Here is a 23401-nt window from a genome sequence, read left to right on the forward strand (position 1 = left end):
CAATTTCATCCATTTGCCTGCAAATGCCATAATTTTATCATTCTTTATGGCTGAGTAATATTCCATTGCATATATATACCACAGCTTCTTTATCCACTCATCAATTGAAGGGCATCTAGGTTGGTTCCACAGTCTGGCTATTGTGAATTGAGCAGCTATGAACATTGATGTGGCTGTATCTCTGTAGTATGCTGATTTTAAGTCCTTTGGGTATAGGCCAAGGAGTGGGATAGCTGGGTCAAATGGTGGTTCCATTCCAACTTTTCTAAGGAATCTCCACACTGCTTTCCAGAGTGGCTGCACTAATTTGCAGCCCCACCAGCAATGTATGAGTGTACCTTTTTCCCCACATCCTCGCCAACACCTGTTGTTGCTTGTATTCTTGATAATCGCCATTCTAATTGGGGTGAGATGAAATCTTAGGGTGGTTTTGAGTTGCATTTCTCTTATTACTAGAGATGTTGAACATTTTTCCATATGTTTGTTGATTGCTTGTAGATCTTCTTCTGTGAAGTGTCTATTCATTTCCTTAGCCCATTTGTTGATTGGATCATTTGCATACTTGGTGTAGAGTTTTTTGAGTACTTTATAGATTCTGGAGATTAGTGCTCTATCTGAAGTATGAGAGGCAAAGATTTTCTCCCACTATGAAGGCTCTTTCTTCGCATTGCTGATAGTTTCCTTTGCTGAGAAAAAACTTTTTAGTTTGAATCTATCCCAGTTGTTGATTCTTGCTTTTATTTCTTCTGCTATGGGAGTCCTGTTGAGGAAGTCTGGTCCTAAGCCGACATGTAGAAGATCTGGACCTACTTTTTCTTCTATAATTTGCAGGGTCTCTGGTCCGATTCCGAGGTCCTTAATCCACATTGAGTTTAGTTTCATGCATGGTGAGAGATATGGGGTTACTTTCTTTCTATTGTATATGGATTTCCAATTCTCCCAGCACCATTTGTTGAAGAGGCTATATTTTCTCCATTGCATATTTTTGGCACCTTTGTCTAGTATGAGAAAATTGTATTTATTTGGGTTTGTGTCCGTGTCCTCTATTCTGTACCATTGATCTACCTGTCTATTTTGGTACCAATACCATGCCGTTTTTGTTACTATTGCTTTGTAGTATAGTTGAAATCTGGTATTGCGATACCCCCTGTTTCACTCTTCCTGCTAAGGATGGCTTTAGCTATTCTGGGTTTCTTATTCTTCCAGATGAATTTCATAATTGCTTGCTCTATTTCTGTAAGGTTCATCATTGGGATTTTAATTGGAATTGCATTGAATCTGTATAGCACTTTAGGTAGTGTGGCCATTTTGACAATATTAATTCTTCCTATCCAAGAACATGGAAGATCTTTCCATCTTCTAAGGTGTTCTTTAATTTCTTTCTTTAGTGTTGTATAGTTCTCATTGTAGAGGTCTTTCACCTCTTTTGTGAGATTGATTCCCAAGTATTTTATTTTTTTTTTGATGCTATTGTGAATGGGGTAGTTTTCCTGATTATTCTTTCCAAAGATTCATCACTTATGTATAAAATGCATTGGATTTATGAGCATTGATCTTGTAACCTGCTACTTTACTGAATTCACTTATGAGTTCTAAGAGTTTTCTGGTGGAATTTCCAGGTTCTTCTAAATATATAATCATGTCATCAGCGAACAGGGATATTTTGAGTTCATCTTTTCCAATTCGTATCCCTTTAATTTCTTTGGTTTGTCTAATTGCTCTCCCTAGAGTCTCAAGAACGATATTGAATAGAAGTGGTGAAAGAGGGCATCCCTGTCTTGTTCCAGTTTTTAGGGGGAATGCTTTCAGTTTTTCACCATTTAGAATGATATTAGCCATGGGCTTAGCGTAGATGGCCTTTACCATGTTAAGGAATGTTCCCACTACCCCAATTTTTTCTAGAGTTTTGAGCATGAAGGGAAGCTGTATTTTATTGAATGCTTTTTCTGCATCTATTGAAATAATCATGTGATTCTTAACTTTTAGTCTGTTGATATGGTGAATGACATTTATTGATTTCCAGATGTTGAACCAACCTTGCATCCCTGGGATAAAACCCACTTGATCGTGGTGCACTATCTTTTTAATATATTTTTGTATGCGATTTGCTAAAATTTTGTTGAGAGTTTTTTGCATCGATGTTCATTAAGGATATTGGTCTGAAATTTTCTTTCCTCGATGTGTCTCTGTCTGGTTTAGGTATCAGGGTGATATTGGCTTCATAGAATGAGTTTGGGAGGGTTCCCCCTTCTTCTATTTTATGGAATATTTTGAGAAGTATTGGAATGAGCTCTTCTTTAAAGGTTTTGTAGAACTCGGCTGAGAACCCATCTGGTCCTGGACTTTTCTTTGTTGGTAGGCTTTTGATGACCTCTTCTATTTCATTGCTTGAAATTGATTTATTTAAGTTGTGTATGTCCTCCTCGTTCAGTTTAGGTAATTCACGTGTCTCTAGAAACTTGTTGATGTCTTCGAGGTTTTCTGTTTTGTTGGAGTATAGATTTTCGAAATAGCTTCTAATTATGTTTTGTATTTCACTCGTGTCTGTTGTGATATTTCCTTGTTCATTCCGAAGTTTGGTAATTTGAGTTTTCTCCCTCTTTCTCTTTGTTAGTGTGGCTAAGGGTTTATCAATTTTGTTCATTTTTTCAAAGAACCAACTATTTATTTTGTTAATTTTTCCGATTGTTTCTTTTGTTTCAATTTCGTTGATTTCGGCTCTGATATTAACTATTTCCTGTCTTCTACTACTTTTTGTGTTGGTCTGCTCTTCTTTTTCTAGGGCTTTGAGCTGTAGTGCTAAGTCATTTATTTGTTGATTTCTACTTCTTTTGTTGAATGTGTCCCATGAAATAAATCTTCCTCTAAGTACTGCTTTCATAGTGCCCAGAGATTTTGATATGATGTGTCTTTGTTCTCATTTACTTCTAAGAATTTTTTTATTTCCCTCCTGATGTCTTCTGTTATCCATTCATCATATAATAGTGTATTATTTAATCTCCAGGTATTGAAGAAGTTTCTGTTTTTTTATTCTGTCATTTATTTCTAATTTCAATCCATTATGATCTGATAGAGTACAAGGTAGTATCTCTATCTTCTTGTATTTGCTAACAGTAGCTTTGTGGCATAAGACATGGTTTATCTTAGAGAAGGATCCATGTGCTGCTGAGAAGAAAGTGTATTCGTTCTTTGTTGGATGGTATATTCTATATAAGTCGGTTAAGTCTAAATGGTTGATTGTGTTATTGAGGTCTATGGTTTCTTTATTCAATTTTTGTTTGGACGATCTATCCAGCGGTGAGAGAGGTGTGTTAAAATCGCCTCTGGTTTATTGTGTTGTGGTCTATTTGATTTCTGGAATTTTGAAGGATTTGTTTGACGTACATGGATGAGCCAATGTTTGGGGCATAATGTTTATGATTGTTATGTCTTGCTGATTTATGCTTCCCTTAAGCAGTATGTAATGTCCTTCTTTATCCCTTCTGACTAGTTTTGGCATGAAGTCCACATTATCTGAAATGAGGATGGATACTCCAGCTTTTTTGCTGTGTCCCTGTGCATGGTATGTTTTTTCCCATCTTTTCACCTTTAGCCTATGGTTATCTCTTTCTATGAGATGAGTCTCTTGCAGGCAGCAAAATGTTGGATTTTTATTTTTAATCCATTCTGCCAGTCTATGTCTTTTGATTGATGAGTTCAGGCCATTAACATTCTGGGTTATTATTGTCACATGATTTGTATTCCTAGTCATTTGACTCATTTTTGTTTTTTGACATGATTTGGTTTCTCCTTTATTTGGCTATTCCTTTAGGCTAGTTCCTCCCGTTGCTGATTTGCATAGTTGTTTTTCATCTCTTCCTCATGGAATATTTTGCTGAGAATATTCTGCAATGCCGGCTTTCTTTTTGTAAATTCCTTTAGCTTTTGTTTGTCATGGAAGGATCTTATTTCATCGTCAAATCTGAAAGTAAGTTTTGCTGGGTATAAGATTCTTGGTTGGCATCCATTTTCTTTCAGGGCTTGGTAAATGTTGTTCCAGGCCCTTCTAGCTTTTAGGGTCTGGATTGAAAAATCTGCTGATATTCTTACTGGTTTCCCCCTGTATGTAATTTGATTCTTTTCTCTTGCGGCCTATAAAATTCTGTCTTTATTTTGTATGTTAGGTATTTTCATAATAATGTGCCTTGGTGTGTGTCTATTGTAATTTTGTATATTTGGAGTCCTATAAGCCTCTTGTACTTGGTTTTCCATTTCATTCTTCAGATTTTGGAAACTTTCTGGTATTATTTCATTGAATAGATTGCTCATTCCTTTGGTTTGTTTCTCTAAGCCTTCCTCAGTCCAATAATTCTTAAATTTGTCCTTTTCATGATATCCCATAGTTCTTGTAGATTCTGTTCATGATTTCTTACCATCTTCTCTGTTTGGTCAACTTTGTTTTCAAGATTAAATATTTTGTCTTCAATATCTGAGGTTCTGTCTTCCAGGTGTTCTATCCTATTGGTTATGCTTTCTATGGAGTTTTCAACTTGGTTTATTGTTTCCTTCATTTCAAGGATTTCTGTTTGTTTGTTTGTTTTCTATATCTCTAACTCTTTATTGAAATGATCTCTTGCTTCCCATATTTGCTCCTTTAACTGTTGATTGGTGCGATCATTTAATGCCTGCATTTGCTCTTTCATCTCCTCCTTCAATGCCTGCATTTGCTCTTTCATCTCCTCGTTTGCTTCTCTGATTGTTTTAATTATATACATTCTGACCTCCCTTTCTGACATTCCTTCTGCTGTGCTGTCATTGGGCTTTATTGATATAGTATCTAGGTTTGTTTGGGACATTTTCTTCCCTTGTTTTCTCATATTGGTCAGATGTCAGTGGGACCTTGTGATATTGCAGAATTCTTCTATTGCCTATAGTATCCCTGTAGATTTCCAGTTTATCACCTTCCTGCCTTCAGTAGCCTGAAGTCTTGGAGTAAGTTGATAATGTAGTGCTTCCAAGGAAAACTGCCCCTAGCCTGCTACTGGTTGGAGGACTTGGAGCTGGCTCTGTGTGGAAAGGCTCTCACTGGGGGGCCTGCCCCAAGAAGCTAGCCTGGAAAGGCGCTTCCTGCCGGAGGGAGACGGGCTGCTTGAGGAAGTCCCTGGCTGCCCTGTCCTGTTCCCTGAGGCAACCTGGGCGCAGGAACTTCCGCGCTGCCTCAGGGACTTGAAACTTGGTTCTGTGCCGGAAGGCTCTCACTGGGGGGCCCACTCCGAGAGGCTGGAGAATCTGGCCCTGTGGGCGGAGCCCACCACCGGAGTGTGCAGGGCTGCCTGGTGAGGACTCCAGCTGCCCTGCCCTACTCTAATAAGCCACCCGAATTCGGGCCTGCCCTCGGAGCAGAGCTTCAGTGGGTGGGGGAGACTCACCCCGTGGCTCTATTTTAGTCTGAGTCTCTCAATGCCTCCCCTTCTTGAATCCTGGGTTCTGGAGTGACTGGAGATGCACTCACCCTGTAGTCCGCCATCTTGGATCGCCCCGTGGAAAAAGCCTGCGGGCGGGGGGGGGGGGGGGCAGGTCCACCTGGAGAGGTCTCTGGCTGCCTTGCCCTGGTCCCAGAGGCTGCTTGCGGGCCAGAGTTCTCCGCTGGCTTGGAGATTTGTGGCTGGCTCTGTGTAGAAAGGCTCTCACTAGGCGGTCTGCTCCAAGAAGCTAGCCTGGAAAGGCACTTCCCGCCAGAGGGGGCTGGGCTGTGGGCTGCTTGGGGAAGTCCCTGGCTGCCCTGTCCTGGTCCCTGAAGCAACCTGCAGGCAGGAACTCGCCGCCCTGGTTCAGGGAACTGAAGCTTGGTTCTGTGAAGAAAGGCTTTCACTGGGAGGCCTTCTCTGAGATCAGGATCTCAGTGTTTGATGTGTTTCCTCTACCTAGATCCTCCTAGGTCAGGGGCGTTTACATTTTCTTTCACTATTACACAGAAAGAAAAGTAGCAACCTATCACTTAAATGAGAGAAGATATACTTTTCTTAATTATAAATATTTTGACACAGGAACAATCATAGGGTCAGGAAATCGAGGTGTCAGCCTGAAGCAGTGCCAGCAGACTTCAAGTGTATAACCTGGCATTGTCCTTCCTTCTCTGGCACTTATTATACCCAGTGAGTCTCTCAGAGTGCTATGTCAGGAAGGGAGGGAGGAGGGCAAAGGGGCACATGCCTGTAATCCCAGCTAACCAGGAGGCTGAAGCAGGAGGATTACAAATTCAAGACCAGTCCCAACAATTTGGTGAGACTCTGTGTCAAAATAAAATATAAAAGGGCTGGTGATATAGCTTGGGGTAAAGTGCCCCCAGTGTCAGTCCCCAGAACTAGAAAAAAAAAAGAAAAGGTTGAGGAGAAGTTGAGGGTTAAGAAACCAGGGAATCTAAGGAATCTCTATTAAGTTGATTTTAATTCACAGGAGCACACTGGTGACAGTAATATGCCTCCTAAGGAGAGAGCTATATTTTATTCCTGGTGATACTATGGAAAAAGCATGACACCAAGAAGCAAATGACTTATAATTGATCTTGGCTTTGATGCTATCAAGCTAAGGAGGAAGTGACTTAATTTTGCCATGTTTCAACTTTTTTTACTTTACTTGGTTAATAAAACAATCATTACTTGTTTTTTTTTTTTTTTGGGTGCTGGGGATCGAACTCAGGGCCTTGTGCATACATTACTTGGTTTTGAAGGCAGAGTTACTCTTTTTTACCATGAAGCTTCTTCAACTAATAAAAATACATTATTTATTCCTTAATATCAATGCAACTTGGAAAAGAAAACATAAATAATATCTATATAAATATTCCCTCAAATATGCTATAAATATTACCCGAATCTCTATGAAGTGAAGAGATACTGTCAGTCCATGCTCAATTGTTAAAGGAGGGATTTGCCAACTGATGGAGGGGAAGGGACTCAAGCAATGGAAAGCCCCAAAGAAATTAGAAAAAGCAGTGTTTTTAATGTGGATTTAATAGTATTAGCTGCTTCCCTGCTTTTTTCTGAACATATAATATTTTGAAACATCACATAATTTTTTCTAGATACTAACATATACAACTTAATCCATGTGATTCTTAGAAATCTAAATAATATAAGGTAGGCAAGTAGAACTTTGACCAATGTTTCTGTAAAATAGAGGTCTGTGAACTATTGTGGGTGCCACCTGTTTTTAAAAGAGCGTTTTATTGAAAAACAGGTGCTCATTTGTTTATGTATTATCTATTGCTGAATTTGCAGTATAGGCAGGGTTGAGAAGCTGAAACAGACTGTATGACTTGCAAAGCCATAAATAGTTACTATTTGGGTTTTTTTTTTTTTTCCAGAAAAGTTACCCAGCCATTGTTATGAAGTCTATGATCTTACTTTTGGTGGAAAACTGAGAAGAAGAAATAAAAAGACTCATGAAACACATTTTATTTCCAGTTCAAAAATAGTTCTTGATCCTTTTAAGAAAATTCAGCTACTTTTGATGATTGGGGAAAAGTATGCATATACCAAGTAATAAGAGCAATATTTTATTAAAAACATCAAGAGCATTCCATTTTCTCTTTTGTGGAAAATTGATGGAATTTCAAAGATGACTTCAGAGTTAAGACAAACTCGCTTAAGCTTTTGACTATAAACAATCATTAAGTTAGTTTGTTTTCTAACACATTATTCTTCATTATTTAAAGCCTGCATTTGCAAATTCTACATTGCTCTAAGTACACAGAACATCATTGTTATAATGTTACTGGGTAATCCATTGTCAACTGTCTAAAATTCTAAAGTGTTATAATCTGGATGAATTGGGTCCAAAAGGGAAAGTTTTCTTGTTTAGAACATTTGTTTATAATTCATGCCTTCTCATGATAATGGTTTCTTCCACTTTCTCTAGAGATTCTGAATTTCTATATAAGGTGGTTTATTTTACCATAGAATTCACCAGTGAGGATCATCTGTTGCCAAGTGTCTAGAAATCCCATGATTGGTCATAATTTGGTTATCCTTCATGTAATGTACATTGTCTTCAGGAGTAAACTAGAACGATTGCCTCTGACACTGGACCCATTATATACTTGGGTAACTTGGTTACCAGCTGTGTGCCAAGACTTAAGACTCTTCTCAGTGTCCGTTTATCTAATGGTGGGCAACTTGAACAAACTTTTCTTGAGTAATGTCAGTGATATTTCCTGTATTGAGGCAGATATAAAATGCATCCTTATTACACAATTTATAATCTTTTAAGGAAAAGGAACAATGATTTTAATTATAGTGTTTGTCTTCAAGAATTTTTAATAGTATAAGACACAATTATCAAAAGAAACAACACTTTTCCAGAATCTAAAATTGCTTTTGCTATCCTTTGCATAACAGCAACAGGAAGCATCTAATCTTTAGGTCTTTAGCTTATGACACATGTACACTTTGGTTTTTCCATCATCCTGTGAAGTTTCTGTATCTCATTATGAAGTCGTTTGCTCTCGTCTTGATATCCCTCCTTTAGTAGCCGTGCTTGTTCCTAAAAAAAGACAAATGGAAATTGAATAAACTATAGCATTAAGTAAATCCCTGTATTCTATTTAGTTTGCACATTCATTGATTTGTCTTTTTATTTTTTTTTTAAGTATTGAATTTCTTAGTGAAATTTTCTCTACCCTTAATTTTTGTTGTACTTTTTCCTTGTCATCTAAGCTCTGTGATTGCTTCTCCTGGGTGTTCTTTAGCTAAGAAATAGTTTCAGCAATACCTCCTGATATGACAATGAGCCTAAATTCCCAGTCTTGATCTTTTGCCATAAATTATATAAAACCTTTGTGGAAAATCTTAATCATGCTTGGCTTCAACTCTATACATCTACCTACCCACTTATTGTTATGTGCATATACATAACACAGAAATAATGTGTTCTCAAAATCTGATAAAGTATCTGAAACTTAGATTAGGAGATTTGATCTAAGCCTCCACAACTTCGTAACACAGTGGCATAAGATAGGTAAGACCTTACTGAACTGCTGCCATAACTTCCAACCCAATACAAACTGGGAGCGGGGCATAGAAACCAGGTAGGACCATCAGTCTGTCACAGTGGTGTAAGGGATAAGGAGTCCTGCTGTTCATAGACGTTCTCTTAGAGCTCAAGTGATACCAGTTATGACAGAAAAACAAAACAAAACAAAAATCCATTGTGGGTTTCTCTATCCGTGAAGACAGCTCAGATATTTTCTATTTTTATAATAGCTTATAACAGTTATTTAATGGTTTCTGAAACTATTTTTCTCCTAAGAAATAGGGATACTGTTCTTGGTTTAGATAGTATTAAGCAAGAGATAAAATATTTTTATGATGTTTAGCAGATAACAGCTACCATTAATTGACGGATATACTGATAAGACTAGAAATAATACAACCGCAAATAAAAAACTTAAAAACCAGAGATGGGCGATGAACACATCAGGCAGGTACACAGAAATTGAAAATTAGGAGTAAGCAGGCAAGGTCATTTTTTAGGCTTCATGCTCTAATTGCCACAATAAGTTGTGATCAGGGAGAATGGAGAGAAAAACAGAAACCTCGAGGTGGTGCAACTCAATACCTGAAGTTTAATAGCAATGATCCTCTCCTGTTCTCGCTGCATCTCGGCCCTGTCCTGCTCCATCTTCTCAGTCAACTGTTTCAGGTGTTCCTGATAACTCCTCTCTTTCTGTTCCATCAGCTGCTCATTCTTCTTTTGCATTTCTTCCAACATTTTTGCTGCAGCCTCTGCAGATTCAGCTTTCACACGCTCCACTGGAGAGGAAAAGGGAGAAGAGAAAGGTGAAAGGGGTTACTGCTGCCTGGCCTCCTTCCTCTCCACTTACTTGCTACTGTTGCCACTGCATAGCTCTACCCAGTGTGACTTGGAAAAGAAGGCACATCTTTGCTCTTCTTGCTCTTGTTTGGAGGTCCCTGGTCTCTTAGGTTTGAAAGGCTGTCAAAAGCTTTTCAGCCTTCTAGTCTCTTGACTTGCTGCTCACCTTCGATCTCCTTTTCTTTTTCGGTGAGAGTCTGGTCTGTCTGTAGAATTGCATCAGTCACATTCTCCTTGGACTTCAGGTATGTCTGCAGAATCTCTTCAGCCTTGGAGTCCAGAGAACAGAATTAGCAGTTGGAAATGTATTTGTTCCTGTCTGATTCCCCAGCACTTTTGCCTCTAGGAATTGTGCCTCTTGGCCCTAGCATGCCTGGTGACCAAGATTCCCTGTCCAGGAATAGGCATTTGCTCCAGGCTGTTTGGTCAAGCACCCACTAAGCCATGGCTTTTAAGGGATCCCTTACTAAAGAAAAGAGACTCAGTCCTTTTAGACTGAGGAGTTAGTTTGGAGTTAGCAGTGCTGTGGTCCTATATGGGGTGAACCTACTGGAGAATGAGACCTCATGGAGAGAGCTGATCAGAGAGATGGGGATGAAGGAAGAGAAGGAGGGCAGTGTGGGGGTGGGGGAGAGTAATGGACAGAGAGACCAGATGGTGACATTATTTGAAATCTTGGATCCAGGTGTCCTTTAAAGCCAGTTTGAAGCACAAACGATGAATTATTGTTTGTGTTCAGGGTAACAGCATTGCATTTCTGTCCTTTGCAACACAAACTATGCAGCAGTAATGTGGATGATAGTAACAACTTGGTAGTTAACCTGATAATTTAATTTATAACTCAATTGTTAATTGGGTGAACTCTTCTTTGATGAGTACTTAGGACATGTCTAGTTATAATGGGCTCTTGTACATGTTAGGAAAAGTGTGAATGTCATGCAGACAGTAAGGCACCTCTCTGTGCAGTTAGTCTTGATCACAGTGCCATTTGAAGGAGGCACATTAGCAGTTTGCCATATACACAGATAGGTCTTGGTCACCTGCATCCCCTTCCTGGGTTCCTCATAGTACTTTTTCTTCAGCTCTTGTATCTTGTGAATAAAGAGACGATAGCCCCCTGGTTTAGAATAAACTCCCTGCTTCACATCTTCTTCTAGAGGGCTGAAAATGTCCTGAAGTAAAGCTGAGCAACGATCTGAAGATGCTTTCAGATTCCGTTTATGAAAGTCATCCCGCTTTGTTTCTAGCTGGGCCTTTGATGTAAAAATGGGAAATAAAAAACAGAACAGGAAAGAGGTGTTAGTTTAAAATCAGAATTTCTGAGATTGTTTCTTAAAAAAAAAATCTTGGACCCTTAGATAAAGTTAGTTTCCTCAGCAGGACCACCAGGTCCTTTCTCCTGGTCCCTACTTTTTATTAAAGCCCCTTCTCCTTTGAGGTGAGGTTCAGAACAGAGATTGCTAGCTTTATGCCACATTGTGAGAGGTAAACTTCTTCATTTTTAGACTGGATTAATGATTGTACATGGAAAAAATGTGGCTTGATGTAACCAGGCTGCGGACAACTAAGCCTAAAATTTTCTTTGCTTTTCTGGCATGAACATCAAACCAGTCTGATAACAGTAGGCATGTAATCTGATCAGGAGCTCTGATTATTATTTATATGCATGTAATTAAGTTAAGGGGAAGATTATTAGCTTATTCATGAGAGAGACAAGGTTTCAAAGATTTGAGTGCCTAGTAATTAAACCAATTCTCCTGTGCATTATGATTATCAATAGGCAGCTGTCATCAGTTTAAGATCTAGTAATATTTGTCTCTCTCAAAATAAGACCCATCTTGTTCTCTCATAATATTTGCCTTCTCAAATCCAAATCCATAAAAACTTGAGAGAAAAATTACCGCTAAATCCTTTTGAAATAGCTGGTCAACATCTTTGAAGGAATGTTTCATGAAGACCTCAATGGCCTCTCTCTCACAGGCCCTGTGCAGGTCCAGCAGCTCCTTGAAGGTCTCTGTGGGCAGCTGCACCTTCTGCTCCATCTGCTGGTCATAGTGGGCAAGGGCCTTCTGCACAGCAGCTGAGTTCTCAATCTGGGCCAAGGCCAGGACTGCATTCTCCATGCAGGGCAGATCCCCACTGCTGATGGCACTGACATAGGTCAACACCAGACTCTCCAAGCCTACATATAGAGAATAAATGGTGCTATTTGTTGGCCTGAAGGAAAGGCTTCATTCTGTGTAATTCTGAGCACATCAGTTACCACCATTTTGCCTCACATTCTCCATCTCTTTAGTTCTGTGAAATGAAGCATCCCAGTCCTGCCCCATGTCTATTGAATTGGACCTTCCTCTCTGGCAAGATCCTAAGGTGATGGGTTGAGAATTCTGGTTCTAGACCACAGGGGCTGGTATTTATTGAAAGTTCACATCCATTTTTAACAGCAAATGCCATTAAAACAGAAACCATACCTCTTTAATCTATGTCTATTATTAGTCCTGTCCTTAGTAAGCACCTGATTGCTGTTATGGAGCAAGTGATTGTAACCAAATCAAAAAGAGTGCTCCATTTGTTGTATTAGAATAAATAGTATTGTCCAAGAGAATTTCTTGGATGTGCTAATACAATAGCACTAGCCACATGTAGATTTTAGGCCTTGAAATAGAGCTCTGTGATCCAAAATTTAATTTTCTTTCATTTTAATTAATTGACATTTAAATTTAAATAGCCATCTTTGTCTAGTGACTACCATATTGGAGAGTGTAGGTCCAGTGTACTAAGTCAATTTTAGGCAATAAATTTTTTTCTTCTTGCCTTCCCTTTCTTTTCCCATCAAGACGCTTGGTTAACAAATCTATTACAAATGTTGATATGATCTAAAATTTAATACGACAAATATGATAAGAATTTTTCAAAACTGAACTAGGTTGATGTTATTTCATGTTCCTCTGATCTTAACAATTAGTGGAATTTCTGGAAAGGGTACTCACGAGGTCCATTGACTTTGATGCCTCCTGAAAGAGTTTTAACCTTGGAATAGTTGAATATGTACGAGCAGAATTCTGCAACTTGTTGCACAAATTCACCGTCGAGCTGATCATCATGCAGATTCTCTAGCTGGGCAAGCTTCTTTCTATGAGTGGGTCTATCAAAGATAAAGCATTTCTTTTTTGGGAAGAACTTGCGGATACAGAGTCGGGGCAGATTATAATTTTTGTCTTTTTTACCAGTACCTGGAAGAAGATAAAAAAAGAATTTGGATACTATAATAATTTGAAAAAAATAATTTTAAGTCCAAAAGAGTATATATTTTAAGCTTTGTAGACAAGACTTCTAAAACTCAACTCAGTTATTGTGTCATACAGCATCCATAGACAATATGTAAATGAATGGACACAGCATTCTTTTAGTAAAATTTATTTACAAAGACATCTGGCATCTCCTTTGGCCATCAATTGTGTTGGGCAGTAGTTTTTCAACATTTGGCCTAGCATAATGCTTATGCTTTAATCTATTTTTTCAAATCTACATCCATTGTATTCATATTCTTTGGTTAAATATAGACTCACAAAATTGAAGCATAAATCCTCACTTTTATGTAATCATAGCAAAGGGAAAGGTGAAAGAAAAAGAAAAGCACTGAAGAATATAACAAAATCAAATCTATTAATTTAGATATTAAGCATGAATTCTTAGGAATAGATATTTGGAAGAAATATGACATTGTAAATGTAAGAAAATTATAAGTAGAAAAATAATCCGTTCTGGTGGCACACGCTTATAATCCCAGTGACTTAGGAGGGTTAGGCAGGAGAATCGCAAGTCTGAAGTCAGTCTCAGCAATTTAGCAACACCCTAAGCAACTTAGTGAGATCCTGTCTCAAAAAAAGATAAAATAAATCAACCAACCAACCAACCAAACAAACAAACAAAATGACTAGGAACATGACTTGGTAGGTAAAAGCCCCTTGGTTCAATCCCTGGTACCAATAAAGTAAAATAAAATAAATTAAAATAAAATAAAGTAAAAAAAAATTGTTACTTCTTGGGTTCTGACATTCCCATTTATCAATTCTAAGTCCCTGTTACCTTGCTTTAGCTTCAGGGCATTATCCAGGTACTCATCTGCTGAGATGGGCTGTCCATCTAGTTCCAAGTCCAGGGAGAAATCTCTCAGAGTCCACACGAAGTCTGGGAAGAAGCTCACAAATTCAGCTGAATCCTCAACCTGGTTCTCGTCAGGGGAGGATTTGGCTCTGATTCGATTTGTCAGCTCTGTCACATAGCTGAGGAGCTAACTAAGGAAAAATGACAAAAATAACAGGGCTCCTCATCCCATATTAGTTCCACATATTCCAAAACCTTCATTTCTCCTTTGTTCTTAACCTACTTGGCAATTATTTAGTAGGTATATTAGCTTTTTCCCTGTCCTTGTTGTATTTGTTTTGTTTTTCTTTTTGTGCTAGGTTCACCAAGATTCTGGCTCAGGCAGCTGATTTATTAATAGAAGTCTCCCCTCTGACTTTGGTGCTGTTCTGGACCACAGAAAGGATACTGCAGCTGGTCCATGGCCTGCTGGTTGATGGTTCCCATGCTGTTGTACACAAAAGTGCTGCTCAGGAGGACTGCCAGGGCAAAGATCCAGGAGTCATTCTGGTTGTCGCCCTGAAAGTCAGAACACATTTTTGCCAGGGAGATATTGTATTACATGGTACTTTCCAGATCAGCAGTGGTAAAAGTATGCTCACTTGGAGTTTTATTAGACTCATGACCTATAAAAGGAATCCAAGTAAAAACAGAAATGATTGTAGGACTTGGACTTAGAATACTTTTTTTTTTGATTAGTTTTTCTGGTTTACACTGATTCTACTATGTCCTCCTATGATGATTGGCAGATAGCTGGGATCACAGACATGTGCTACTGTGCATGGCCAGATGATGCATTTGAACATACTTGAATATGTGTTAAGCCACTTTAAAAATTTGTTTGCAGATCATGATTAAATCTTGGCTTGATTTTTCCCATTTCACACTTTTTGAGTGGGATGGGTTTTAGTTGTAGCATATAGTAATTGCATGTAAATTTGTACATAATCGTGTGAGTAAAAACTTTGTCTTTTTAGTAGTATTATAATACATTCTTAGTGTTGGTGTTTATGGAGAAGTAAATAATATATTTTTGCAAATGCTTTACCATTTGGATGCAATAAATCTTTGTGAAACTTAGCATGACTGTCTCAAAATAGAATTTTTTTTTTTTTAAATGGCATTGGGGATGTACTTAGTGCTTGCCTAGCATGTGTTAGACCCTGGGTTCAATCTGTAGGACTGTAATTTTTTTCCTATTTTTCATAGCAAAATTGACTTATCAAAATGTTATGGTTTGGATCTGGAATGTTCTGCAAAAGCTCATGTGTTAGGAAATGCAGCAATGTTCAGAGGTGAAAAGATTGGGTCCTGAGGGCTCTGACCTTACTAGTGTGTTAATCCATTATGGATTAATAATATGAATGAACTATTGGGAAGTGGTGTAAACTGTAGGCAGGTGGGGCATGGCCGGAGGAAGGTCATATCTGTCCCTGGGTTTTCTCTCTCTCTCTCTTTCTCTCCTTTGTGACTGTCATGAGGTGAGCAGCTTACTTTGACCACACCCTTCCATGATGGTGTTCTGCCTCATCTCTCAGGCCACAGCAATGGAGTTGACCAACTATGAATCAAAATAAATCTGTTCTACTCTAGGTTGTTCTTGTCAGGTATTTTGGTCACAGAAATGAAGAGCTAACTAACACAAATAAGACTTATAATACTTCTAATAATACTTCTAGGTACTTAATCAAGTAATTATTATGTACCTGAACATTATCTCATATTCAAAACAATACTATCAGGCAAATATAAAACTGTTACATCCATTTGATAGATCAGAAAGCTAAGGCTAAAAGAAGTCAGATATTTGGCTTAAAGACACTAAGGTGGCACCAGAATTTAATTTAAACACAAAGTCTTAGGGCTTCAAAACCCAAATTCTTAACTAATGTTCTATGTAGGATAAGCCCCATGACATTAACTTTATTTTTGCCATATTTATGCATGTGGGATAACTTGTGGGGTAACTTGAGGAACTTACAGCCTATTGTTTATAGTTAAAATATTGTCTACTATCTTGCTTTTCTGCTAGGATTGTGTATTATGATTATTTTCCTCATTTCTGGTTGCTACACTCAGTCTCATTATATGTAAGAAAAATGAAATGATATATTATAGTGAAGTGCACATTCTTTTTAAAGGAAAAACTACATAGGAGAAAGGATATTGGGAGATAGGGGCTTAATCCAAATTAGAATCCTCCTTCCTTACCTTCTCTACGTCTCCCAGGCCCTCAGTGTCAAGCAGAACTAGGGTATGATCTGCCATCTTGGGATGAGGCACACACCACATCCAGATTCCTTTGGTGTGAGACTGTACTGTGGAGCCCAGAGAGAAGCCTGTGAAGCATAGAGGAGATAAGATGGGTAGAGTTTTAATAGTAGGTTCTGAAAATTGTGATATAAGCATAACCAAGAGTAAGAGAAAAATACACAGCCTGTATTGATTGATCTAAAGTTAGAGAAATAAAAATTAGGATATCCAATACATGAAAATAATGCAATACTAATAATAACAAAAAAATCAACAAACTAGAAATATAAGAAAATTACCCATATACAATAAAAACCATATGTGAAAATCCACATCTATAGAAAGATTTGCTATTCTTGAGATATTTCTATTATCCAAAGTGAAATATTTCATGAATTTCTATTAACATTCCAATGAATTTTTAGAAGTATTAATACACACCCTAATTTTAATGTGAAATCTCCAGAAATCTCAGAACCCAGCCCCTGTCTAAGGCCATACCACCCTGGTTGGGCCTGGTTAGTACTTGGATGGGAGAATCCCCCAAAATACATTTAAAGAAAGAAAGTATAAATTTGGTGGTTCCAAAGATTCTGAAATCTGATACTTGCTACAGAATTATGTCATCAAAACAGTGTGGTACTGGCTTAAAGACAAATATATAGAGCCATAGAATAGAGAGTCCAGTAATTAAGTCTCATGTGTATGGTCAAAAGATTTTCATGAGATTTCCAAGAACACTGGACAGAGAAGGAATAGTTTCTTCAATAACTGACCTAGGTAATACTGAAGATCCACATGCAAGGAAAAAGGAGGAGGAGGAATTGTGGTTGGACTGTTACCTTATCACTCATGAAAATTAACTGAAAATAGATGGAAGACCTAAACATTAGAGCTAAAGTTATAAAAGACCTAAACATTAGAGCTAAAGCTATAAAATCATAAAGGAAACCTAGGGAAAAAGCTTCACGTCATTGGATTTGGCAGTGATTTCTTGGATATGATACCAAAAGCATGGACCGCAAAAGAAAAACATGGGTGGAATGTCATCAAAATTTATTGATAGTATATCAAAATATACTATTAGTAGAGGAAAAGGGGTAACTCATGGAACTGGAGAAACTACTTGTTAGATATGTATCAGATAAAGGGTTGACATTCAAAATATAGAAAGAATCCCTACAATGCAACACAAACAACCAGATTAAAAAATGACTATGGAGGTGGGCAGCTATTTCTCCAAAGTGGATATACAAATGGACAAAAGTGAATGAAAGATGCCCAACATCAGTAGTCATTTAGGGAACTGTAAATTAAAACCATGAGATACTGCTTCACACCCATTAGAATGGCCACTATGAAACAACAAAAGCACAAAACAGGAAATCATAAATGTTGGAAAGGATATGGAAAAATTAGAGCATTCATGCGTTTCTGATGGGAATTTGCAGCATTATGGAAAACGGTACGCGATTCCCAAGGAAATTAAACAGAATTGCCAAATAAGTCAGCAATCCTTCTTCTGGGTATATACCCAGAAGAACTGAAAGCATGGACATGAGCAGGCAGTTTTGCATCCATGTTCATACCTGCATTACTTCTAAAGGTGAAAAGGTGGAGGCAACCCAAGTGTTCATCTACAGATGAATGGATAAGCAAATTTCTATGTATATCAATTATTGCACCTTAAAAGGAATCAAATTTGATATGTTACCACGTGGATGAACCTTGAAGACCTCATGCTAAGTGAAAGTAGTAAGGCACAAAAGGACAAATTTTGTTATGATTCCAATTAAATGATGAGCCAAGAGTAGTCAAATTCATAGAGACAGAGTGTAGGATGGTGGTGGGGCATGACTGAATAGGGAGTTATTATTCGATGGATCCAAAGTTTCTCTTGGGAAAGATGAGACAGGCTACACAAAGATGTGAATTGGTGCCACAGCTGTAAATCTAAAAAGGTTTAAAAGGTTAATTTCATGTTATGCTAATTTTCAACAGTGAAAAAGATTATTTAATACAAACTAGAACTTGTTTTAACTTTAAAAATCAGTGGAAGATTGCTCTTACTATGTGAATATTTTAATAAAAGTCTTATACTTTATTATGATTTATTATCATACAAATTAATTATTCTTTTTACTGCCTCCTCCTTCTAGAAAAGGAACAGCCTGTACTTTTAAAAGGGAAACTAAGGCAGAGTGGGGAGAGTTAGTTCTTATGAGTGAAGATAAAAAGTCCAACTGTGAGTGGAAGTTTAGCTTCACTGTCCCTCCCTGACTCTAACTTTCTCCCCTCCAGCCCCAGGCTGGTTGCCCACAGTGTGGAGGACAGAGGGCTCAGTAGAGCTTTGCTGGTGGCACTCACCCTTTTGCTTCCCAGCGAGTTTGTTCATCAGGTAGGATTTGCCCGTGCGGTAGAGGCCCACAATGGCCACCACCACCACAGGCTGTGTGATGGCTGACAGGATCCGTAGGGCTTCCTGGTTGGTCATCAGCTGCCCTTTAACATTCTCAATGAGGCATATGGGGACCAGCATGTGGGTCTCTGAGGCCATGTCTAGGAGTGTCTGCAAAGGAAGAGGTGGAATATTTTACAATTTCTAGTCTTTTGCTTTCAGAAGGCAGAGACAAAATTCCCTGGCATAAACCAAAGTGTTGTGTGCATCAACAAGGTAGATGAGGAAAATTGTGTATGTATTAGTTGGGGAACAGAATCAACAGGAAGTATGATTTTATTTTATTTTATTATTATTATTATTATTTTTTAGGAAGTATGATTTTAAAAGGGATATTTATTATATTGGCTTACACAGCCAGAAGCTGGATCGTGTACAATGTCCGCCTGCAGCCTAGAGAGCTGGAGCAACCAGTAGCTGGGCAGTTCAAGAGGCAGAAGCCTCAGAACAGGAGGGATCAATGGTGCTACCCTAGTCCAAGGCTGAAGGCTCTGGAAACTCCCTGGAAAATCACTGGCAGAGTCCAGTTTGGAAGAGTGATGAAGTGAGAGTCTGACACCCTCATGTGATAGCAGTGGTAATCAAGAACCCCTTTAAGAAGAATGGAGCTTGCATCTGCTGCTGCTTCTTTGTTCTTCCAACTTATTTCATCCAAGCCCCGTTCTATTGGACAGTGCTGCCCACACTTAGGGAGGGTCTCCATTTCAGTTTGCTGTCCCACATGTCAATCATTCCTAGACACACTCTCATTAACACACCCAGAAGCCTCTTAATCTTTGGAATCTCTTAATCCAGTCAAGTTGACAATTCAAATTAACCATTTCAGTGTAAAATTTTAGCAAGTTATGAAAATATTATCAAAGTGGTTCATTTAAAAATTTTGATGTAAGAAAAATGTTGATGTAACAGTGACTTATCAACATTTAATTGCTCTTACAACCCAAATCGTCTATTTAATTTATCATGGGAAACTTACTTTGGATTCTTATTTAAAAGTTTACATTAGTCACCAAATGAAAAATAGAATAGGATAACCCCACTAGATTTAAGAAATTAAATATTGACTTATTCATTCATTAATTCTTAAAACAAATGAAGACTTTCATGGGTAAATTTTTTCATTGTTTGATGTATGCCCTTAGGATGGTTCCAGATGTTTTAAAATGTGTTTCTTTCTCCCACTTATGCTTGTTGCACTCTAATGAGGATCCTGAATTCACATTCTAGAAGTGGAATCAACATAACTTACTTTAGCAGAGCAGCACTCTGAAACTTAAGTTTCATGAGATTCATGGTAAATTAGCCTGAACTTAGTAAGGATGTAAGTGAACAATCACAACCTAGAGAAGGACGGATTTATTTTGGTTCATTGCTCTGACCCTGAGAGATAAGGCAGAACACCATCATGGAAGGGTGTGTCAAAGTAAGCTGCTCACCTCATGACAGTCACAAAGGAGAGAGAGAGAGAAAGAGGATCCAGGGACAGATGTAATCCCCAAGGTCACACTCCCAGTGACCTTCCTCCGGCCATGCCCCACCTGCCTACAGTTTCCACCACTTCCCAATAGTGCATTCATATTAATCCATAATGGATTAACACACTGATAAGGTCAGAGCCCTCAGGACCCAATCTTTTCACCTCTGAACATTGCTGCATTTCCTAACACATGAGCTTTTGCAGAACATTCCAGATCCAAACCATAACATTTTGATAAGTCAATTTTGCTATGAAAAATAGGAAAAAAATTTACAGTCCTATGGATTGAACCCAGGGTCTCACACATGCTAGGCAAGCACTGAATACATCCCTAATGCCTATTTTTTAAAATAATTTTTTGAGACAGTCATACTAAGTTTCACAAAGATCTATTGCATCCAAATGGTAAAGCATTTGCAACAATATATTATTTATTTCTCCATAAACACCAACACTAGAAGTGCATTATAATACTACTAAAAAGACAAATCATATGAAATTTATACACAGTTTTTACTGTTACACAGTTGTGTACAAATTCATATGCAATTAGTATATGCTGCAACTAAAACCCATCCCACTCAAAAAGTGTGAAATTGGAAAAATCATGCCAAGATTTAATCATGATCTGCAAACAATTTCTAAAAGTTGCTTAACACATATTCAAATATGCTCAAATACATCATCTGGCTCAGCCCAGTGGTGCATGCTATAATCCCAGTGGCTCTGGAGGCTGATGCAGGCGTATTGTGAGTTCAAAGTCAGCCTCAGCAATTTAGTAAGGCCCTACACAACGAAGTGACACCATGTCTCTAAATAAAATAGAAAAAAGGGCTGAGTATGTGGCTCAGTGGTTGAGTGCTCCTGAGTTCAATTCCCGATAACCCTCCCTCCTCTGCAAAAAAAAACCCAAATTACTGAAATAGGGATCAAGAGAACAGGAAGTAGAACAAGAGAGCTGGACAGGAAGTTCTTATAAAAAAAAAAAAAAAAAACAAAACTGTATTTCGAGCCCCACATTTTAGGTTTGTTCTGTTTTTGTTTTTGTTTTTGTTTTTTTCCACTTGGTAGAGAGAGGAAAGAAAAATGGGAATAGGAGGAGGTGAAAGAGAAGGAACCGACAGAGAGAGAATGGTTAGACATGAAGGTGGAGAGTGAGGCTGGTGCCTGTTCAGGAATTCAGAGGCAGACTTTCCAGAAAGTAGAAAAATTTGCCTGAGGGTTTGGGGATGCTGGACCAGCAAAGGTGCTGCCTCAGTACGTCTTCAGAGGAAGCCCTTCAGCCAAATGCAGGGGCCGGATCCTGCTGGGGAGGGCTAAGGAATGATGGGCACCAGGAAATTAGTGAGTCTGCACTACATCTGAAGAAGGAAATCCACCTTGAAGTCAGGTTCAGATGTATGATTAGACAGCGTGATGCTTCATGTGCACGCAAGCATACACATACCTACATGCAATCATCTCTCCACAATAGCATCTCAATTAAATCCAATCGAGAATACCTGAATTTATGGGAAAAAAAACCCATAAATTCATATGCAGACAAAAAACTAAGGCAACCTCACGAATGAAAGGATAGCTTAATTTTAAGAATCATATGAATGTAAGGACATTTCTACATCATGAAAAGCAATATCTTAGGCAATGAGCCAAAGTGCCCAAATGTAATCCTGGAGCTCACTTCGGTTTACCTGGCGATAAGCTAGCTGAGACCTGGAGTTCCTTCTAATAAGGGGGAGGTGTTGTACCCTCATTCAGCTTCTCCAAGTTGGGTGACTTCCTGCTACCGAGAGGAGTGGGTGTACACTTGTCATGTACTCAGCACTTCCGAAGACAAGGCACCCAGCTTTTCCCAAGGAACCCTGATCCCCTGGGACCACAGCTCTGATGAGTCTGTGCTCACACTGGCTCCCTAACAAGAAAAGTGGGAAATAGGCAGCGTCCCTCTGCTTGACCCTGGGAGGACCCATTGTGAGAAGGTGAGATGATCAAGACATTCGTGCCCTTGGTTGTGCTCCGGTCTTTTAAGTCTCACCAATGAAACTTATTCCGTAATATATAAAAAAAAAAAAAAAGAAAAGAAAAAGAAAAGAAAAGAAAAGAAAAGAAAGAAAAAAGAAAAAAGAAAAACTGTATGTTGCTTTTGGGGGCCTTTTGTGCTCCTAGCTCCAGTTTTTCCTCTTTGTTCTTTTCAGTGTGAGTGGCAGCTGTTTACCTGGCCCCTCGTTGAGGCAGCCCTTTCAGTTTCTCAGCTGCAGCATCAGCAGGACTGAGCAGGCTCCCCTAATGACCTTGGTCATTCATTTGTGTCCCTAGTCAGCACAGCAGTGTCCACAGTGAGAAAGACAGTCCCAGTGCATCTCACACCCTGGGTTTAGCCCCTGTTTGCTGATGCCTAATGCCACACAAACCCAGTAGTGGCACTTAGGGACGTTCTGCCCTATGTCAGGTTGAAGTTCAAGGTCTCATCACAGCTTTTGTCCCACCCCCAGACTGCTTTTAAGAAAACTGACTGACCCTTATAAATCCCTTCCCATCGCTGCCCCAGCCTCCTAGGCTCCTGTGTCTGAGCAGAGCTGCCTCAGAGCTTCAGAGATGGAGGCTGAGAAGGCAAGGAAGCCTTACCTGCTCTTCCTGCTCAGTGCGGGTGGACTGGTTTCTCTCACTTCAGTTCCTCTTGCTGGATGGCTGGGCTTTTATTTTGATCTCCGGTGTCAGGAGCCTTTCTCACTTGGGATTTCCCCAAGTGACCAAACACTGAAGAGTACAGCCAACTTTATCATGGATTTAGGGTAATATGAAACTGAAAGTACTTAGTTCAAGTAAATGAATCAACAACCAAAAAGGGAATTTCCAGCACTCTGCTGGTGGGTAGGGGTGACAGGATTTCTTAACTAGACCCTTCAGACATCTTGTTGGAAGAGATTTTAGAAACCACTTGCTATTTTAAAAAATGTCTATTAGATTTAGAATATAGTAAAATGGTTCCCAAGACTGGGAGCCTTTAAGCATCCTCGAATGAGGAAGTGTCATTTATTTTTAAAGTCTAATTTCCTAAAATAAGAGGCTCACTCACAGTGGAGCTGGTTACCCTTTTGGAGCTTCAGTATGGGAGAGAAGGTGCATGTTTTACACCCAGCACCTGGTGTTTGTCCTCAGCCGGGTCAGGAGGATCCCAGCACTCCACAGGTGTTCCAGACCCAATGCTGACTGCT

General features: G+C 38.8%; 1 protein-coding gene across 4 annotated transcripts; it reads right to left on the bottom strand.

Moving 5' to 3' along the window:
- Positions 1-6974: 6974 nt before the first annotated feature.
- LOC306668146 (guanylate-binding protein 1-like) lies at positions 6975-23048 on the bottom strand. 4 transcript variants are annotated; one of them, XM_079151224.1, is made up of 12 exons: positions 22812-23048; positions 21878-21969; positions 18619-18820; positions 16210-16337; positions 14408-14517; positions 13942-14138; positions 12843-13085; positions 11754-12034; positions 10893-11105; positions 10019-10121; positions 9598-9791; positions 6975-8523 (listed from the first exon to the last, which is right to left on the bottom strand). In XM_079151224.1, the coding sequence occupies exons 2-12, from the start codon at positions 21938-21940 to the stop codon at positions 8407-8409; spliced, it is 1851 nt and encodes a 616-aa protein (XP_079007350.1). In that variant the 5' UTR covers positions 21941-21969; positions 22812-23048; the 3' UTR covers positions 6975-8406. The 4 variants fall into 4 exon arrangements, with proteins under 4 accessions (XP_079007350.1, XP_079007351.1, XP_079007349.1 ...); XM_079151225.1 differs by lacking the exon at positions 21878-21969 and having other exon boundaries at positions 22812-23047; XM_079151223.1 differs by lacking the exon at positions 22812-23048 and having other exon boundaries at positions 21878-22116.
- Positions 23049-23401: the final 353 nt, after the last annotated feature.

This window comes from Sciurus vulgaris, assembly GCF_902686455.1.
Source record: "Sciurus vulgaris genome assembly, chromosome: 1".
In the NCBI taxonomy this organism is placed as follows: Eukaryota; Metazoa; Chordata; class Mammalia; order Rodentia; family Sciuridae; genus Sciurus; species Sciurus vulgaris.